The sequence below is a fragment of the Schistocerca cancellata genome, unplaced genomic scaffold, assembly GCF_023864275.1.
Source record: "Schistocerca cancellata isolate TAMUIC-IGC-003103 unplaced genomic scaffold, iqSchCanc2.1 HiC_scaffold_1150, whole genome shotgun sequence".
In the NCBI taxonomy this organism is placed as follows: Eukaryota; Metazoa; Arthropoda; class Insecta; order Orthoptera; family Acrididae; genus Schistocerca; species Schistocerca cancellata.
The window spans coordinates 3,445,108-3,465,746 of record NW_026047149.1 but is presented as its reverse complement, the minus strand read 5'-3'; the positions used below and the strand labels follow the sequence as shown (position 1 = coordinate 3,465,746).

Sequence of the window (20,639 nt, the reverse complement as noted above, 5' to 3'; positions counted from 1 at the left end):
TACACATGTAAAGGTGCGCGTGTGGGCGCCCAAAATAGCACGTCGTAGCAACTGGCTCACGTAGAAATGGAAATTCAAACCAGGTGTCCCTAGTATCTTGTCTCGTTTTGACTTTAGCCATTTACCTACCTTCGTGCAAAATTTGAACCCATTTATGCAAGTTAAAAGTACAGAAGCTGCACGTTTCAAAAAATTCGCGGAAAAACGTTTTTTCTGAATGCTGTTGCACGCAAAGTGCTATCGCTGCAACTACAAATGGTGCCATTAGCTGTGCACTAGTTTCATCCCAATTAAAATCTTTTGCAAAACGAATTAATCGCATTGCACAACTTGCCTGGGCGCCAGCTCGGGGTCGTCGTTCGAATCTCACTTAATACATTACTCTGTAACGTAGCTGCACTAAGACAGATGTCGAATGGCTACACAAATGGCCGCCGGTTCGAAGTAAACCAAAGGCAGTTAACCCTACGCAGCCAGCTCAGACAGGAACCGAGCACCAACACCTCCCTCCCTCCCTCCCCCCGCCCACACACACACTGTTACAGTGCTCCTGCGCTGTAACGATAAGTAGCCCGGGACGGGAAAAACAGTCTCGTAGCGAACGTAATTCAATGTTTACTGTCAGTCATAACAAAAAAGTTAAGCGAACTGTCGATTTGAAAACAACTACGGCGATGGTACTAGTCCCACGTTACCCAGTATACGTATTGGGAAAAATGTTACTCCAGTTTTATCCAGTTAATGAATTTTTCGCCCCTGTATTTTGGACGGTGCGTCTTTTTCAGTAAGCGTAAATTAAACCTCCTGGGAGATTGAAACTGTGCGCCGAGACTCGAACTCGGTCCGGCACACAGTTTTCGTCTGCCAGGAAGTTTTATATCAGCGCTGACTCCGCTGCAGAGTGGAAATCTCAGTCTGGGAGCCAAAATTAGACGCACCTGTGCAACTGTGTTTTGTTAGTTTGCTGAGGATGACAAACAGATTCGCCGTGTGTCTCAAACTAACCGGTGCTCTTTCACCCTGCACTCAACACAGAGCATTTTCTTAGAGCAGGGTTGCCCAATCTGTGGCCTGTGGAACATTGGTGCTGCGCGAGGACAGAAAATGTGCTCCACGAAAAAATGTTTATAACATGGCCAGTTTTTTCGTGAACACCTTGACGATATTAATTTTTATTTCATTTTATTATGATTACTGTGTTATTAGTCATGAGTTAAATTGAAGTAATCACTGAATAAAACAAATCCTTCTCATTTTTTAAAGTTTTTTTTAACATTCAAAACAAAAAAGGCGTTCCGTAAAAGTACCAGCATTCTCGAAGAGTTCCGTCAGAGGAAACGTTTGGAAACCCCTGTGTTAGATGGGTACTTGATATTACGTTGCAGTGTTTGTGCCACGCCTTGTCCGTCTCTGCGCTATATTCGGAGTAGATAAAAGTGAGGCAAAGTACCTTAGGTTTCAGAGCAGTGTGTTCTGTACGAAGCTTAACAGAGCGGCACAACGAATACGTCCAACTGTCTCACTGTGCAGAGAATAACTAAACTCGACTCCATGAATGTGGTGTTTTCTCAAAGTACGCGTATCCTGCTACAACGCAGTGAAAGAAAATGAATCTTTTACATTTATTTAAAACTACATAAATTATGGTGAATTCTCAGATTAAAAAACAAAGAATAACAAGCATTTCTTACGAATATTCAAATTACAATATACACTGCTGTGTCGGCAGTGACATGTCAGACAGAATAATCATAATGGAAATCGGTTTCACGCTGTGAGAGAAAAGAAACATTAAAATACAGTAACCACTACACGTACAATGCGTTGTGAGAATATCAATAGGCAAACATTGCCGTCTGCCTTCTTACTGTTCACACGAGCATGCGTCTGCCACTCGTGTTGTTATGCAAGCGTACAATACTGATTTCTGCAGCGTGTATGTTTTTATATACTCGAGTAGATGCCCATAAGGATACAGGCTAAAGGGAGGGAAAGGAATGAAATGTGAACAATATTTTATTTCTGTAGAGAAAAGAAAAAGAAATTATTACGTATGTCTTTTGCCTCTGAGTCACAAAACATAAAGCAAACGAAAATGTGTTCACGAAACCTTAACCTATGCACGTGCCAATTACTTACAACTGCCCCAAATGCAAAATTTAAGTGGTACCAGGAAGAGTACTTAATATCTGTAAACAAGTAAAGTCAAGGTGCAGAGCGAAAACAATTAAGAATTTATCTCTTTCCGATTAAGTCTATTATCTAGAGGCGAAAAAGAATGAGATATGGTATTATCCCGTAAATGAGAAAAAAATACACTAGCGCAAGCAAAGTCAGAAATTCATCAAAACAAGTACATCGTAATAAGCGTCTTCAAACCTTCTCATTGCTGTTCACAAAAAAATGCATATTTTTGAAACAATGAGTTTATCTTCCTGTAAATTCATAGCCTTGTATTATCGTTTTGCAACACCTTTTCTCAAACCATTAGAAGTACTACTCGTCAGAGATACACACCAAAACATAATCAACAAAGCATGCAACAAGAGGAAAATCATGGTGTAGTCCGTGACAATCCCTAACATCAATATGCCATTTCATATCATAAATAATAAACGCCTGCATAATAATCATAAAAAGATCACTATTCTCACTTCCTATTATCTCATCGTATTCTCATTATAAAAAATCCATAAATCATTGCTACACATACTTCATCTATAATTAAGCCTCAAGTCTTCGCTTCACATACGACACCTACAATAAAATTCTGACAGTGAATGAAGAAATCCTGGTTATATCTCAGGGTTTGAGTATCTCAGTGCAAGGCGCTTAAATTGAATATCTCCTCCGATTACTGACAGTACGTGGTATACCTGTGAAAAAATATATACTCTACCTGTTTTATCAGTACTGTCTGGAATCCGATGTTGCATACTTCTGTACGTTAGCTTGTAAGAGAAAATGCTTTATGACGCGCAAAATTCGATTTATTGTTTCTCGTGTTGCTTTTATCTTCTGTGATGCCTTTGTCATTGACGAAAAAAATCATTGCTGCCTTCTTTTACGTAATCTCTGCTTGTAAAATGATGTAGTGTAAAGATCGGGGTGAGTTATGTTAGAGCTTGCGTGATATGTGTTCTGTTGTATCTATTGCATAAAAATAATGACAGTGAAAATTAACATACAAAGTGGCTTGTACGTATAGTACTGTATGAGAAAAAATTGTTATTTTCATGTACACATACATGTCAGTGAAACAAAAACTGTAGAAAAAGCTTAACTACAACGCGCAACCGGTTGACGTCATAAGAGAATGAAATACGTGTTGTCAGGACATAAAAGTGTTATATATTAGTATGGTGTAGTCATCTCAAGGAAGAGTAGAAAGTCAAATAATTATACAATAAAAGGTTTTATATTGGTGAGGTGATGGAAACCTCTGGAAACTTTCGTTCTGAGTGTTTCAAGATGTACTACGTTCGGAAGTGGGATTCGTCGACTCCGAAATCGTCCGTTATACAGGAATACAAATATTTGACACCTGTTCTTTGCTTTAGAAGGCAATGGGTGCGCTCGAACTAAAACTTTTTGTCCAAATTTGAATTTTCTATTGTGACTTACCTTTTTTATTAGCATTTTCCTTTCCTCAGCTGCCTTTTTTTGTATTAGTAATTGCAATGTCAATCAATTCACGATGACGTAAACATTGTGACTTGGGGAAAGAAACAAGTTCTTTTATTTTGTCTTGCGGATTTTTATTCTTCAAAACTAAATGCAGCGAGAGCAAAGTTGAATCATTAGGAATTCTATGAACGGTGTGCTGAAATATCTGTCCCATTCAGTGTGTTGTTTGGTTCGTCTGTTGCTGCTTCACAAGTGTCTGCCTTGGCTTTGATTCTTCACCTGTATTGGCGAGAGCAAAAGATGTGTCAGTGAAAAATTGTGTATACCATTGTGTATTTTTTCTCTGCCTCGTGCTGACTGGGTGTTGTGTGATGTCCTTAGGTTAGTTAGGTTTAACTAGTTCTAAGTTCTAGGGACTGATGACGTCAGAAGTTGCGTCCCACAGTGCTCAGAGCCATTTCAGCTTGCTGCTCTCCGCGCGCCAGTTGCAAGTTTCTGACTTCAGTTGCTGAGAGCTGACTGCCGATGCTCCAGCCAGCAAGTAAACTGTGTTGTACACACCACTGAGTGAGACTCCTTTAAACAAAAGTGACTAGGACCGAGGATGTGGACAATGCTCTCTTAGGTGAAATATGCCTTTAACAAACTGTTTTTACATTATCTGATATATTATTAATTGTATGAAATTTATGTTACAACATGCACTGACATTGAAAAAGGACAACATTGATGTCAAATGCTTACTCTCACAATTGTTAGAAAAGTAATTGACAGACCCCTACAGTGAAAATTAAACAATCTTTAATGAAAAATCTCAATTCCCCTCACATGGCTGTCTGATTCAACAATGAATCTAACTACGCGCGACTGCAGTGCCGCCAAATAAAAAAATGTTTCCTTCATCCCAGCAGCGATGACCAACACGAGCACACCTTCCAGCGACACAGCTGCTCTGAGCGAAGACTGCGAGCGAATAATAATAAGCGATTCAGAAGTGTCTCTCAGCGTCCGAGTCACACGTAGTACGTACAAAATCCAGAAGTGCAAATAACAGACTCCCAGTAGACCTGTCCAGTGACAGGTTTGTTCTCCTGCTCTTTCTCGGCAGGTTAAGCTGTGTGTTGTGGCTGCCTCCATTTACTCTGCCACCTGCTGGGCTTTAACTCCAAATAAAGATGAGCTACTGGAAAACTGGTGTTGACATATGGCCAAATAAGTACTTCAGTCTTTCATCTGGTAAGCGATTACATCTTATTAACGATTTTAATATTACATCCTGGAACCTCGAATGCTGTCTACAGATTCCTGTATGAAATGTAGCAATGGGTTTGTTCGCCTTCTCTTTATCAGCAGGTTAATGAGCATCTTATGGGTGCCGCCACTTACTCTGCCATCGACTGCGTTTTATTTGCAAAGGGAAGACGCGCTGCTGCAAAGCTGGCTTTCAAATGTAGAAAAATGATTACTTCCTTCTTTACTCTGGTAAGTAATTACATCTGGCTACATTTTTAACATTACATCCTGCTATCTCGAATGTTGTCTACATATTCCCTTATGAACTGCACTAATACCATTGTCCTCCTGTTGTTTTTCAGCAGATTTATGATTTTATTCTCGCTGCCACTATTTTTTCTGTCAACAACTGTGTTTTATTTGCAAAATGAAGATGCTCTGCCCGAAAGAACGCTTTTAAACACACAGAAATCAGTACCTCCTTCTTTCATTCGGTAAGTAATTACATCTGGTTAACATCTTTACTATTACGTTCTATATGTCAAAATGATCACCTCGGTTCCGAGACTTCCGGAAAATTAATAGAAGCAAATTTCTCCACAGAACTGACAGAAATAGCTTCATTAAGACATTAATGGTTGATTGCTAATAAAGTGGAAATAATATAAAATCGGAAAATTGAAACTACTGACTTAATGAAAGACTAAAATATCATGAGAATGTATATTAATTCACTTGATGGCTGCCAGACACACAAATCCGCTTTGTTTTCATTTGATGTGGAAGCTGTAAACGAAGAGAGACCGGCAATATCACGAAACATACACACGGGTCACGTGGAGAATGACCCCCCACTGTAACTCAGCTTGCTCTGCGCATGCGCGAATCTGGCATTATTAAAAAAAATTTCTGGGTACCATCTGGCTGCTCGCTGCTGCTGCTGCTCATACGGCAAACAGCCGCGTTTCAAGTGGCCAGGAGCGGGAGAAGGCACTGCTCATACGCGGATTCAGCTCTGCGCATGCGCACGAACGCGCTGGCAACTGCTCACAGGAACCTCGGGCTTCCCACGCAGTCGCCGCCGCGCGTGCGCAGTGGCGCCTGTTTCCTGGCGCTCCCTGGCAGCCGCTCAGACGGACGTAAGCAGCCGTAGCAAGACGAAAGGCCCCACAAAATTGTCGCCAGAAATAGAAAATACTTTTTTCCGTTACAGATGTGACACAGGCTGAACTTAATTTAATGTTTATCAGCGTATGACGCGGAATGTACAAAGTAGCTGTTTAGCGGAAGAGTGGAACTGTTTTCTGGCAACACTTCGATGACTAATTCTGGTTGGGAAAGACGGTAGCTTTTTAGTTTCATTCCGTTCAGCTAAACACAAATCTAGAAAGAAGAGGGATTTGGTTCGTGAAAGCGGAAGGAAAGCGTGACGCATTACAACTGTAACAACACTCATGTTGCAATTTTTCCAGATGTCGATGAGTCTATCACTACTTTGTGTGTGGGTGACGTTGACCTTTGCACAAGTCCTGCACTTTCCAGCCGATTGACACAGGTAACAATGAACACCTGACCCACCCAGAGTGATAATGTGCATTACCCTGTATCCGCCTCTTAACGCCTCTCAATGAAAGCGTCCTTTTATCCCAAATTCAGACACTGGTTTCATTGTTCACGGTAGACTCACTGTGAACAGCGGTCCTATTCTTTACATATCAAACAAAACGTACCAACAGCTAAATATGAATTATATACTTTTAAGACCTTCTTCTCGGTACCTTCTTTATTATCTTTCTGGACGTGATTTTCTGCGATGTTTTGGGAGCGGATAGTCCAACTTGGTGAAGCTACAAATTCTTTCACTCCTTATATCGTTAGCAATATCGGAAATCATGTCATGCAAGATGGTGTTTCTGTCACTGATTGACTTTTCTATTGCTTCATAGCAATAGGTCCAAAGTGTGTATATTAAACGTCGCGATTATTAACGACCGGATTTCACGTTATTCTGCATCTTCCTATTCATCGGATTGCTTTCCATCAGGGCTACCAACATGTAAGCATTCCTTACGACACACTTCTCAACACGTTCTTTTATCTCATACACCAATACTTTCTGCACTTGCGGCATGGAAATTTTAACTCTTAAATTTATTTCGGAAACATTTGCTGGTCATCTAAGTCACTATGGTTGGCCGTTTCTTTACGAGAGTAACTGCCTACGATTTCTTCACTTCGGAGAACCAGCAGTCGGTTTTATCGAGCATTTCAGTCCCAACGAACCACATGCTGGACTATGTAAACGCTCATCTGGGAGGTTAACAACAATTTTGTTCTTCACACAGTCCTTACAGGTGTCTGCCTTTGATGCGTGTTTCACTTTGATGCATTCAGTTGGCGCCAATCCTAAATCTCCGTAGTAAGCTGCGAAACATTCACGGCACTCACTATGACCTGGGTGGCGAGACTGAACGCGAAGAATTTTTTTAACACGAATTACGCTCATGAGGTGATGGTGCGGATTTATTCTTTGCTGGGCGTTGTGTAGCTGTGGCTGTGGATAAATGACGAAACGTGTAAGCAGTGGGCGTGGCGGGAATTGTGTACGACGTGAGATCGACTTAACGGCAGTACTTTGAGTTCTGGAGGACACGGTGTGTGTTTTGCCGTAACCTCTCACACCTCGCTACAGCCGGCAACTGGGTACAGGAGTGCGCTGTGTCACCTCCACACAGGGTGTTCAGTACCACGGCGACGGTGTGGAAGATTGCGTGCGACGTGGTACGGAATCCTTAATGCAGTTCCTATCGCAATATTGGGTATAAATAGCAGAGGACGCGAAAATACAAAACTAAAGCCAACAGGCGCTCGCCATCCAGAGTAGCTTAACTTGGGTCGGCGGACGAGAATCGGTGTATTCAAAGAGGTACGGCCGTGTGGGCGTCTCTCCAGACATACAGAATTCACAACTGTCGGCCGAAACCGGGCAATATTTTATCCAAGGATGGCCGCCCTGCATTGTGTAGGATGCGGTAATGAAGTTACGTGTGTGAGTGGTGGTGAAGTGTTGGTCTCTTTCTACTGTACTCCACTCCGTTCCACCCCTGATTGGATTCAGGAGTTCATACTGCCGCTAAACTGGACGCTCACGCTTTTTGGAAAATTTCCATAATGCAGAAATATCTCGTGTCGGCACTTGAATGAGAAATGGAAACGGGGTGTCCTATTTTCTGTGTCAATTTTCTAGAAGTCTGGGCCACAAATCTGAATGAAGTTGTGAATTTGATAAATGAACTCAATTTCTGTAGTATCGTTGTAATCATATTCGTTGTAGGTCTGTTGCCGACAGCACGGGTGTTGCTTCCTTTCACGGCAGCAGCAGGCAGTGTGTGTGTCGGGCGGTCTGGCTGTGTACTCGGCCTGCCGTGTGCTGGAGACAGCGTTAGATCAGGGGGACTTTGTACCGACATACGTCGAGTAATGAAAACATGTCCGTATTTCACATACTTGTAACTGTGTAGTTTGTTATTGTTATGACACTGCGTACGGCTGAAGTCTGCACAAGAAATTTCATATTGCAACATAACGTTTTGTCTCGTAAGTGAAACAACTGTCGTCCAAATAGTGTTTAGTGTTGGTACACCGTATACGGTCATTAGGTAGATGTAACCTGCTGAGATACAACTGCGAAATTACTGGTAGATCGGGGGAAAATATCTTTGTAATATCGTGACATTAACATCGAGCCGGACGCTGGTGTCTGCGATCACGGCTGAATTTTGAATTGTTGAGTAGAACTGGAGCTCGAATCGCCAAACAGTGTTGCAGATTTTATATGCTAAGTGATAATCCCGATTTAGTTTCGGCCTCCCCGTCGCGTGGCCGGTCTTTTTTCTCTCTCTCTCTCTCTCTCTCTCTCTCTCTCTTCCTCTCCCCCCCCCCCCCCCATCACTGCTCGCAGCGCCCATACCGCCTGTTCCCGCCCCCACCGCTGCTTCTGCGCATGCGCGGCCCTCGGCCGGATTCGCTGCCCGCATTCTGCGTCGCGCCCCCACCTACGACTTTCCCCGCGGCGTAAATGTCGCCCCCTGAAATTACTTGTACGTGGATAAAAGTGCTGTAAGCATTTTTGCCTGAACCACCAGACCGAATGTTTACGCAGGTTTTCGTCACGTAGAGAGTAACGCAGCATGTTACAGGTGTGGATCGCTTCCCACAAACAACTCTTTCTTTGGCTCGAGTTCCATTGTTGACATTCGGATCTCTGACATTTCTGTGCTGTTCTCTCGTGTTCTGGCGTGCGCCGAGGTGCACTTGTATGGAAATCAGTGGCCTTAAACTCATCGCTGTGATCCTACAGCGTACTGTACGATGCTCTTCAACTCCTCCCACAGACACCCACGCTGTTTGTGCTGCAGAGGGAATTTTGGTGCTGACTGCTCAGGTAGTCTGAAGCCTGTTTCTCGTCGCTCTTGCTAGGCAGAACGACCTTCCCACCTTTCTTTGTATTCCTGTTTACAGTCGTCTTCAGTGATGCTGTAACGGCCTTGTGATCGCCGATTCCCATTTCTACCCCAACACATTCGAAAAGTTCGGGTCTCTTTGTTACCGGCAGGCCTAAGATGTTATCTTCACCAGTCGCTTCTCAGATTAATGGCTCGAGGTAGTTTTTGGGTAAAGCACTTGGATCAATTTATTATGATTTTCTGGCCCTACCACCAGTTTTAGCCACCTGAGTCTCCCTGTATACATGGCAGCATAAAGTATCCACCTAAAACTATAACATGGCCAGCAAATCCACGCGAAATATTCTCCAGGTTCCGCTCAAACAGTTGCACCGCTGTTGCTGCTGAGTCTATAGATGCGTCCCATCACCACGTTTGATCCAACTTTAATGCTTGTCTTGACACCAGTTATTTTACATTCGGGATCTCCACTGATCTCTCTAATGTAATCCTACTTTTCACTGCTTTAAACACCAGCGGTCGACCTCTCTTTACAACCTACGTTTCGACCGGAATTTAGAATCTCGTTGCTACTGACTTCGCGCTTCACCCAGCTTTCCGTCCCTACTGCTGTGTCGACATTGTTACCGCTTATAAGAGAGATTAGTTCTGAGAACTTTCCGTAGACGCTCCTGCAGTTAACTAATACCACGTTCAGACAGTGAGAACAATTCAAGGCCAAGTTCTCCAGATTATGGCGTGCTGCATGCGTGACGGCGCTGGATCGGTTGCAATAAACACGTCACGAGTTGCGCGGATTCTGGGAGCAGTGGCCGCCCAACGTCGGTCTGCCGCCAAGGGACGAAAAACCAGACAGAGCTCTTAACAGGCGAGTAGTCCAAAGGTATTTCTCGCACCGTCCCTGAGGACTAACCTGCCACAGCATTTCACTTACCAAATATTCTACAGTCCTCCGTTCCGAATCATTGATACATGGGAAGCATGTCAACAGAAACGGCAGAATTTCAGCTCCGTTCTCGATTGCTTCCTGAGTTACAGTAAGCCTAGCGTGAGAATGAACCTTGTCCACTACAGTTGTGAAGCAGCTTTTTGGAAAAGGAGGACAATGCAATTTCATAATCTCAATACAGTTCAACAGAACTGTATAAAAATTAAATTTTGAACCGAAGTACGTGAAGGATGCGCTCGGCACTTCTGCTGATCGTAATGGGAACTGATACTTTGAGCTAAAACTTATGAAAGCTGTTAACTCTTGTGGGCGTGAAGTTTTTCAGTCGATTTCAAACTTTTTGATGAGAGTACAACACATTCGCGACTGCAACAGGAAATGCTGAAACACCTGTGGTACTGACAGTATCCTCCGCCACACACCAGAATGCATCTGTGAAGGTATCATATCATTTCAGACGTTTCTGATCGGTAAATTCTTTCAGAAAGGTGTTATTTGTCAATTTTTAAGCAGTTTGACACAAACTCAGATGTGTTAGATTCTATGTTCATTTGAATTATAAATACAAAAGCAGTTCTGGTACAGTCATTGTTTCCATGTCTTAAGATAAGTATTAACAGTATCAAGGGCCAACATTTTAATCTGAGTCATTAGTTTTGTAGACTAGTTGCGTATATAAATTACATTCAAAACGGCCTGCTCTCTCGCAGGCAAATTGTTTGACGAACTGGCTACAGGGGATTTCGCATCGTGTAGCGTGTCCTTCACATACATTTTTATACAGTTCTGCTGCACTGTATTGAGATTTACGCATTTCGGTATCAAATTTCAACAATTTCTCAGATACCAGCCACACACTTAAAACGACGAGTTTAAATGAATACGAACACGTTTCAAAAGATATCTCTTTACTTTTATCACAACATATATGCTGTGAATGCCGTTGTGTTTGGTGATGCGATGAACGCAGACGGAGTTCTGGGCTGTTTCCCCTCTGCTGAAGCGTGCCGTACCGTTGCAGTGCGCCGTAATACCAGAGAACAAAAGACGAAGGCCGTTAAAGGAGCGTTCCGAATTTTCGGCAGTCGCCGTTCTTCAGCGCGCTCTAGCGCCGTCATTGCTCGTCACAAAATCAGACCTGATTGTTGCGTTTCGTAGAAGAGTTTGACTGCTGTAATTTTGTGGCGGGTTTTCACCTCCCAGAAACGCATAGTCTTCGTGAAACGAACGAAAATCTGAGAAAAGAGTGAAAATTTGTGGGATCTTTCGTTGTGAAGCCGATCTCCTACAATGCACCAAACACGAAATTCGGATTATAGAATCACAAAACACGTAATTATAGAAGCTCTGAGAAATGATGTTCCGCAGTTTCGTTATGGGACAACCTCCAGTTTTCTGCGCTTCATTCAGTTGCAGAGGTAAAAACAGGCATACACACAACGTTGTATTTTAAGAATCTGCCAAAGGAAAGACGTCTAAAACTAAACTCTGGAATATTTGTAGTTATTTAGCTCCATTACTTGGTAGATTTTTCCATTTTCTTTGATGGCGGTGCGCTCAACACCGATTATGTTAATTATTTTTCCACTTCAGCTCTAAGACATTTTTTGCACAATTGGATATCCGTTGCGTCATTTGAAATACATTACAGTTACGAAATTACGGTTGAACCTTTCTTCGCCTGATTGTTCTGTAGTCTCCTAGAGACTGTCGCAACATGTAAGAACTGTTCTATAACTGGCAATGGGAGAAAAACAGAATACTTTTCCTAATATCAGCCTTTACTGTGCAGCTGTCAATAAACATATACAGGGCTGATAATATTTCGTAATTATTTTCTCATGTAGGGTGTGGGTCGTCCAGCACTGCATTCAGACTCAGTTCTGGAGACATATTGTGCTGGACCAGCTGGAGGCTGTCAACCACAGACGTATCAGTAAAAACACGAAATGTAGAAATTACCCCAAAACTAATAACATAACACAAAATATTTAAAATATGAAACGATGTAAACAATCATGGTGCCAAGGTGGACAATGTGTTTTGCATTATAGCACAGCACTGTAGCTATCAACGCAGCACGCGAAATCACAATAAATTCTCCAGTTCCTGCGTGGTGAGTCGTTTTAAGTATTTTACTCGTAGTATGTAAGCGCGTCGCACCAGGGAGTGTGCTGACATGTGTGGTTGTGAGTAATTCACGGAAGGGTGTGTTGCTGTTGTGGATTAGTGAAGCATAGTTATACTTGGAACCTTTCTCTCATTTGTCAGACGATAACTTCAGTTCCTCTTTTTTGGTTTTTGACAGTTCTGTCATTATACTAATACTAAATAGGTTGCAGAAGAAACGAACCTTCCGTTCTCAGAGGTAGGCCAACATATTTAATTACCATTGCCCACTGTCAGATAGTGTAATTGTCGGGATATATCTGTGAAAGTACATCACTTCAGAGGTTGCAAATCGGTAGATGATCTGAGACAGGTGTTGCTTTGGGGGGGGGGGGGTGTTTGGAACAGTTTTAACACAAAGTCGGATGCGTAAAATTTTGTGTTCATTTGCTCTGTAATTACCGTAAAACTGCTGGTATAGTGATTCTTTGCGAGGCTGAAGATAAACATTAACAACATTCAGGGCCAACATTTTAACCTGAATCATTTGTTTGCAATCAAATAGCACTTGTAAGTTTCATCGAAAACGCCATGCTGTCTCGCCTCTCGCAGGCGAATTGTTTGACGTGGTGCCTCGACTGGATTTCGCATCGTGTAGCGTGTGCTTCACATACTTCCGATCAAAATTTAGTTTTAGAACAGTTCTGCGGGCCTGCTCTGAGATTAACCTATTTACATATCAACATAAATTTTACCAATTTCTCAGATACCAACCAGACATTTACATACACGAGTTTAAACAGGAACACGTTTCAGACTATTTAGCGTCCGGTTGTTGAGCGATATGAGCAGTGAATTGCGGCGTGTCTGACGATGCGAGGAAAGGGGACGGAGTTCTGGGCTGTTTCCCCTCTGCTGTAGCGTGCTGTACCGTTCCAGTGAGCCGCAGCAGCTGGAGGGCGTCAGGCGCGTGCCGAACTTTCGGCGAGATGCACAACATGGCCCTCTGTTACCTCCACGAAGAGCGTTTAATGTCACGGCGGAGGCGTGTAAGATTGTGTCTGATGTGGCAGTCATAGTTGCACACAGAGCAACGAAACGTCAGTTTACATGTGCCACATGTGGGGAAGACGCGGCAAAAAGAATCACTCGAGTTAACTGCGATACTTCCCCATGACGTTTCTCCTCTGTCTCCAGTACAACTGCTGTTTCTAAGGAACTCATTTAAAATGAAAGTGGCAGCTACGGACAGTTTTAAAAGAAAATATCGGCAACGAGAGGGTCTGTATGGGTAGGAGCCATGCATCCATTTGCCGAGAATTGGCCAGGATTACAATGGGCGGTTGAACTTGCTAATAACTTGGACTGCGGGAGCAACACATTGAACTAAGGAGCATTCATAAGTATATGAAATTATTAGCTGCAATAAACGTACGTAAAGTTGTACTTCAAACCGGAGAAACATATATTTCAAGTAGTATTAATAAGAGTCACGCTGAAGAATTAAATCAGCTGAGAAATGTTGGGATACTATTTACGCAGGAAGTTGCCAAGTAGCAGAAAATATTGGAATATCACCTGAACTGAATGTAATGATTGATGACGGAGAGAAACGGCAAGGCAGAAGAAAACGCTTTGTTGATGAAGCATCAGGGGACGATTTAAACCATAGCTCGAGGAACAGTTTTCAGCTAAATGTTTGCCACGTTATTACACAGCTGTAGGGAACTTGACTGTACCGTGTGCAGCCACACGCAACACGGACACATTCCGTTTCCCGTGGAACTACGTAAGCGAACACGATTCTCCAGTCCAAGAGCTTGTGGGAAACGATGAATCTTGCTACAGTGTAGACGTTAATAGCGAAGGTCTCGGAGAGGAAATTTTACTGTTGGAAAGATTCGTGAAGGCAATGTTGTGTGCGAGCATTTCTTCTGCGCCTTGTCAGTACCCTTTGTGAGTGAAGTGTGAGTGACGGCCTCACGGACTGTTCTGCCGTTTGCCTGCTGGCGCCTCACAAGCAGAGAGGCCGCTGACAGCTGTGGCAGGAGCCACGGACTGGCGGGGAGCGGCGAGCTGCGTCAGCTGCGGCCGCAGGGAGTGAAGTGAGGTGACAGCAGCTGAGTTGACAGGCGTATACACTCTCCACTACACTTATTTACTCGATGTACGAGTGAAGGTAAGTGTAGTTTTATTACCTGTAGTTGCACGACTTGCGTCACCGCCTCAGCTGTGCCGTTGTGACCGATGAGTGTGGAGACTCGTGTGCGTCGCTGCGAAATTGCTTTCGTGTGCTGAAACTCGAGCCTCGGTGTTCTGTCTCCAATACAACTAGGATTGCTTTGCTCGTTGCAATCTTTTACGTCAAGTAGAGACAACAGTACCAGATAGAGAGGATTTCCTTCACATTTTGTATGCGTGTCATGTTGTGGTCTGATTGTGTTTAGTTCAATGTAGACTGACTGTATGGTTCGAGATGATAGTCGCATTATGTGGTGTGAATACCGCTACTACTATGTCATTGTTATTAAACACAACAGGTACGGTAGAGTAGAATGTTTGCTGAATATGGAGAAGTAAATTGAGTCTGGTATCAGGAGCGAGAATTCTGGTGATAGAACTGATATAGCAGTAATCTCGGTATGTTGCGAATTACAAGACGCTGATATAGCAACTTGTAGAGTGGTGTGAAATACTTTTCAGCGATCAGATATCATAGAGCAGTTGTGTTTGTTCACAGTGAACTGTTGACTTTTGCCAAGTTTAGTCTGGAAGTGTACTCGAGACATTCTTGTTGACAGAAGGATTGTCCGTTGTTACCTGAATTATTTTGCTGTTATCTGGAGTTGTCCGGGTTTTGCTACAACGTTCCTTAGAGTATGTGTGTGCTGTATGTTACTTGAGGAGGCCTGCAATTAGTGAGTCACAATGGGATTGAGTTTTTTGGATCTTTATTTAAAAAATTATGAATATTGCTCTCGTACAAACTCTTTCAGTTCCTGTTTTTTTTGCACAGAGTTCGCTGGACTGTCTGCCTCATGACAGCATCTCCACCAGCCGCCTGTGGTTGCACTCCCTGGCGATGTCCAGCGCTGTCTGCCCACGAGGAGTTGTGGCCGCCCTGTCGGCCCCCGCGACGAGCAGCGCAGCCGCCACTTCTGCGCGGCCATGGAGTGCCGCGTAATGCAGCGGCGTCCACCCATCCCTATCCCTGGCGTCCACCGGCGCCCCCGCCCCCACCAGCAGCCTCGCCGCCTCGACGTCTCCCCTGTACGCTGCCCAGTGCAGGGCGGTCCACCCCCACCCCCCGCCCCTCGCCCCCAGGTCGGCCCCTGCGGCGATCAGCGCCCTCAGCTCCCCCACTGCCCGCTGCTCAGCCGCCTGGACCAGCCTCCTGTTCCTCTCCTCTGCAGAGAGGCTCCTGCACAAAACACACAAACTGCCACTCTCTGCTGCAAACACACAACACACAGAACGAGGAAAACAGTCACACGAGGAAACAACTGCTGCGAATACAAATCTGTCCTGAAACAAACCTACCGTATTCCCCCTCCCACAGTACAAAACAGTGCGCAGTTGTGTGTATGTATTAAATTACAGCAAATCTGTTCCATCTCCCGCATTAGAAAATCTTCATTCATCGTCCATTACAAATAGCATTATACAACCTCTGAAAGAATTTCATTACCACATTTTGTCACACTCATTCCTGCAAGTTGAAAGGTGGCTACACTGAGCCACAGCGCCAGAGATTGCGCCAAAGAGTTTTATTCCGCCGCCTCCACTGGCAGTTCTTGTCGAGATCTGGCAGTAGTCAGTGCTTGCTGAGATGTCGTAGTAAAGAGTTCTTGTCGAGATGTCGTGCTGGAGTGTGCTTGTTGAGATGTGGTAGTAGCGAGTCGGTGTTGAGATGTTTTAGTAGGGAGTGCTTGTTCCATGTTTTATGCAGTTGTTTGATGGGCTAGACAGCAGATGTTGTTCTAATGGAGATATTGTAATGATTAGAGTGCTTTTCATCAATGTATATGAAGGTAACAAAACTCGCTTTTTTTCTCATTATTTCAATGTCTTGAATAATGCGTCATTACAGGTTCAGTCAACAAAGCATCTGGCTTGTCTTCTTGTATTAGAGTGTAATTCTGGTTTTCTTGCGTAATTATAGTATTTCTATTTTCTTTAATTACTTCAGTATAAATGATATTTAAAATTTCTTGCCTTATTGAAGAAGAACTGTGCCAGATGTGTACGTTGAATCACACTTCCACACACAGAACAGCTACACTTGTGCTTTGTTGGCTTCGTGATGAATGTAACGCAGAACAGCAGAAATCAGCGCAGTCCCTTATGGTTAAAAGGAGTTTTAACATACAGAATGAAGTGAAATAAAGTGTACTAAAAAGTACCACGTGTTCTGTCGTGAGGACCAGCTTTTCCTCCGAGATTCCTTCAACACAAAATAGAGTGCTTCTGACCTGTGTATTTCAAATTAGATTTCTGTTTCCTTAAAAATAAATAAGGCGGTAAGAAACACCGTTTAGCACAAAAGAGCTTAAGGACGATACATTATGATGTTCTTGCGTTCACGCCTTTTTCTATTCACTTTGCACACTGTACCACGTAACTGTATGTACTGAAACATGTTGCGAAGTTCCTCTCGCAGTTTCCCGCCTCAGCGACGCACGCGCCGCCCCGTGGCCCGCTTGTGCCCGGCGTGCGTGCGGCGACCCACCCAGCGCCCGCCCGCCTCGCTTCCCTCTGCTGGCAGGCGGTGCGTTGTCTGTCCTCTTAGCCAGTTTACAGCATTCCTTTATTCACGCGGCACGTCGCTACGATTAAAAAAAATTTGGAAGGCAAGCTACTGGGAGTAGAGTTCGCGTTATTGTGGCTAACAATTGTCCGATAACTCACCAGATGTCCTTCACTTGAGCGCGTACCAACCTCGCCTGCTGTCAGGTCTTAATTCCCTCACGTGCTGCCGACCACCCAGGTGGACTGCCTCAAGTTTCGCTTTGGTTGCTACTTTCCTGTTTACTGCCCTCTACCGAGTAGTTTTCACACTCGTAGGTAGGTGAGGGGTGCCGATGTTTGTCCAGATGGCCCTCCAGCCGTAGTGCGGCTACTTTTGTACAGTCACGTTTCCGCTTTTGCTTCTCATTAATTCCACGTACATGTTCTTGACTTTTACCATATTCGACGGCCAACTCTGGTTTGAGTATAACTGAGTTGGAATCAAAATTGTTCAAAATGATGAAAGCCATTGGCGACGTGCCGTACATCTGTGGGTGGATTCCAGACAGTGGGAGTAATTTCGTCTGGTAAGTGCGGCGTGAGGGCCGTGTGTGTGTCTTCTTCCGCATGTCGTGTCTCGAACACACGAATATAGTTTCTCACTTTCTCCCAAAGTCGGCGATATTTAATCCCCCCCCGTTTCCGCCCGAGATGGTCAACGTGTCAAACTTTATCTTAAAAATATTACCACGAGTTACAAAATGGCGCAAAGCTGACAGAAATCTTGCTGCTGTTTCACCTGTTATGGGTAAAACTTGTGCCACACAGTTGACTTTAGAGACCATCTACATATGTGCAAAGTGTGGCCTTTGGATGTCGTCAAGCCTTCTCTATGTTCTTTGACTCCAACTGGCACGCTGGCAAGCACTTTCTTAGTTTGCAGCTGCAGTACGATTTACGTTAGACCTGTAGTCCAGAGCCAGAACTTGGACTGAGGTATCGCGTGTTTCGCAAAGATATTCCGCACCCCACATTCATGACGTGTGCTTTAGTGTTGCTTAGCTTTGAACCTGATGCAAGTTGGTATTTGCTGGTGACCTGCAGTGCCTTCTGCGACTCGCTCTCGCCGGAGATCACGACACCCCGTCACCTGTGTACGCCCTACACACGATACTCTGGCGACATGTGTGTGTGTGTGTGTGTGTGTGTGTGTGTGTGTGTGTGTGCGCGTGTGCGTGTGCGTGCGTGCAGCCCTCGTAGCTGTTTCTGCAGAGCGGCTAGCAGGGCCTCAGCGGCAGTGGCGAACGAGGCCCTCCACACAGGACCACCTCGGCGCACACAACTCTTTGAGTGCGAGCTGCCTGGTTAGCCGACCACTCACTGACCATGACTTGCAAACTGCTGTTCTTCAACATTATACCAATTACCTTGACAAAATATTGCAGAAAATCCAGTACGGTCATTGTTTCAAGAAGGCACTGGTGACTCTCCCTATCGAAAGCATTCCCGAAATCGAGCGACATTACGGCGCACTCGAGCGTGACAACATGTGCCGCAGCTACCATGTCGCTATATTCACGGACAGTTTGAATACTTTATCTGCCTCTACCCACCGTAGTTCGATACGGGCCAGTCACCTCATGCATTATCATTTTCACTCTCCAGCAAGAACGCGCACCATTAATTTTGTAACCACCATTCAGGACAATAACTCATCTCAAGAGTCCCTTTAGTCAGCCATAGTGCCAGCAGTGCTAGTGTTTTCAATACAGTCCTTAGACAGGTAGTGCTTTTTTATTGTTTTCTACAAGAAGTGTCTGGTAACCACAGTTTAGTCAGCTATCAGCCGCCTTTAGTGAATTAGCAGTCTAGTTAAAAGTTGATTAACTCTCTACAGTAAATTGATTCCTTAGGACGGACAGGATGTGTGACTGCTGTGTATGGACGCAGGGGGAGCTGGCCACTGTCCGCGAACAGCTGAGGCTGTTGATGGCCGCGGTCAGCCGTCTTCAGGCTGCTGCCTCGGAGTGTAGCGGCAGTGGGGAGTCTGGTGCGTCGCAAGGTACACCCCAGGTGTTACACAAGCGTCACCCACTGTCCCTGCTGTCGAGAGATCTTCGCGGGTACCGGGCGCGGTTGGGCCACCCTCTCCCCAAGGGGAGTGGCGGGTTCAGCGGCGTCCGCGGCGCACGAGGCGGAGGGTCAATGTGGAGGCTGGCCGTGTGGCATCGCCCGCTCTGCCTGTGAGTGGACATGTGGCCGCTCCTTCAGCAAGGTCCGAGCAGGCACACGGGGGGAGGGAGCTCCAACGTTAGGCTTAGGGAAAAAGCGGAAAGGTCTGAGAAATAGGCCAGCGTTCACTCTGTCTGCTTGCCGGGGGGTCTCACCCGAGATGTGGAGGAGGCCCTGCCGGCGGCGATAGAGAGCACTGGGTGCACCCGACTGCAAACTGTTGCTCATGTCGGCACCAATGACTCCTGCCGTCTGGGTTCAGAGGTCATCCTCAGTTCGTACAGGCGGTTGGCGGAGTTGGTGAAGGCGGAAAGCCTTGCTCGCGGGGTGGAATCAGAGCTAACTATTTGTAGTATCGTTCCCAGAACCGATCGCGGTCCTCTGGTTTGGAGCCGAGTGGAAGGCTTAAACCAGAGGCTCAGACGTTTCTGCGGAGATCTGGGGTGCAAATTTCTCGACCTCCGCTATCGGGTGGAGAAATGTAGGGTCCCCCTGAATAGGTCAGGCGTCAGGAAGCGGCTACAAGGGTAGCGGAGTATGTGTGGAGCGCACATGTGGGTTTTTTAGGTTAGAGAATTCCCTCCCTAGGCCCGACAAGACCCCTCTTGAGACGCGACAAGGTAGGAGTAGGCAAAACGCAATGGGCAATAACAAGGTCCCAGAAATGCTCTCATTAATAAACGGTCACAATGCCCACATAGTACTAGGGACAGAAAGTTGGCTGAAACCAGATGTAAACAGTAATGAAATTCTAAACTCAGATTGGAATGTATACCGCAGAGACAGGCTGGACAGTGAAGGGGGAGGCGTGTTTATAGCGGTAAGAAGTGCAATAGTATCGAAGGAAATTGACGGAGATCCGAAATGCGAAATAATTTGGGTGAAGGTCACGGTTAAAGCAGGCTGAGACATGGTAATTGGATGTCTCTGTAGGCCCCCTGGCTCAGCAGCTGTTGTGGCTGAGCACCTGAAGGATAATTTGGAAAATGTTTAGATGTTATAGTTCTGGGTGGAGATTTTAATTTGCCACATATAGACTGGGAGACTCAAACGTTCATAACGGGTGGCAGGGACAAAGAATCCAGTGAAAATTTTTAAGTGCTTTATCTGAAAAGTACCTTGAGCAGTTAAACAGAGAACCGACTCGTGGCGATAACATATTGGACCTTCTGGTGACAAACAGACCCGAACTATTTGAAACAGTTAACGCAGAACACGGAATCAACTACCATAAACTGGTTACTGCATCGATGATTTCAGCCGTAAATAGAAATATTAATAAAGGTAGGAAGATT

General features: G+C 44.8%; 2 protein-coding genes across 2 annotated transcripts in view; one reads left to right on the top strand and one right to left on the bottom strand.

Moving 5' to 3' along the window:
- LOC126159966 (uncharacterized) overlaps positions 1–20,639 on the top strand; it is a 491,753-nt gene that overhangs the window by 252,477 nt on the left and 218,637 nt on the right. The gene's annotated exons all lie outside the window — the stretch shown is intronic.
- The window catches only part of LOC126159967 (protein roadkill-like), a 43,226-nt gene continuing 38,007 nt past the window's right edge, over positions 15,421–20,639 (bottom strand). Inside the window, exon 2 of the mRNA XM_049916774.1 lies at positions 15,421–15,805. Within this exon, the coding sequence (XP_049772731.1) occupies positions 15,421–15,805 (385 nt within the window). The remainder of the gene's footprint in view (positions 15,806–20,639) is intronic.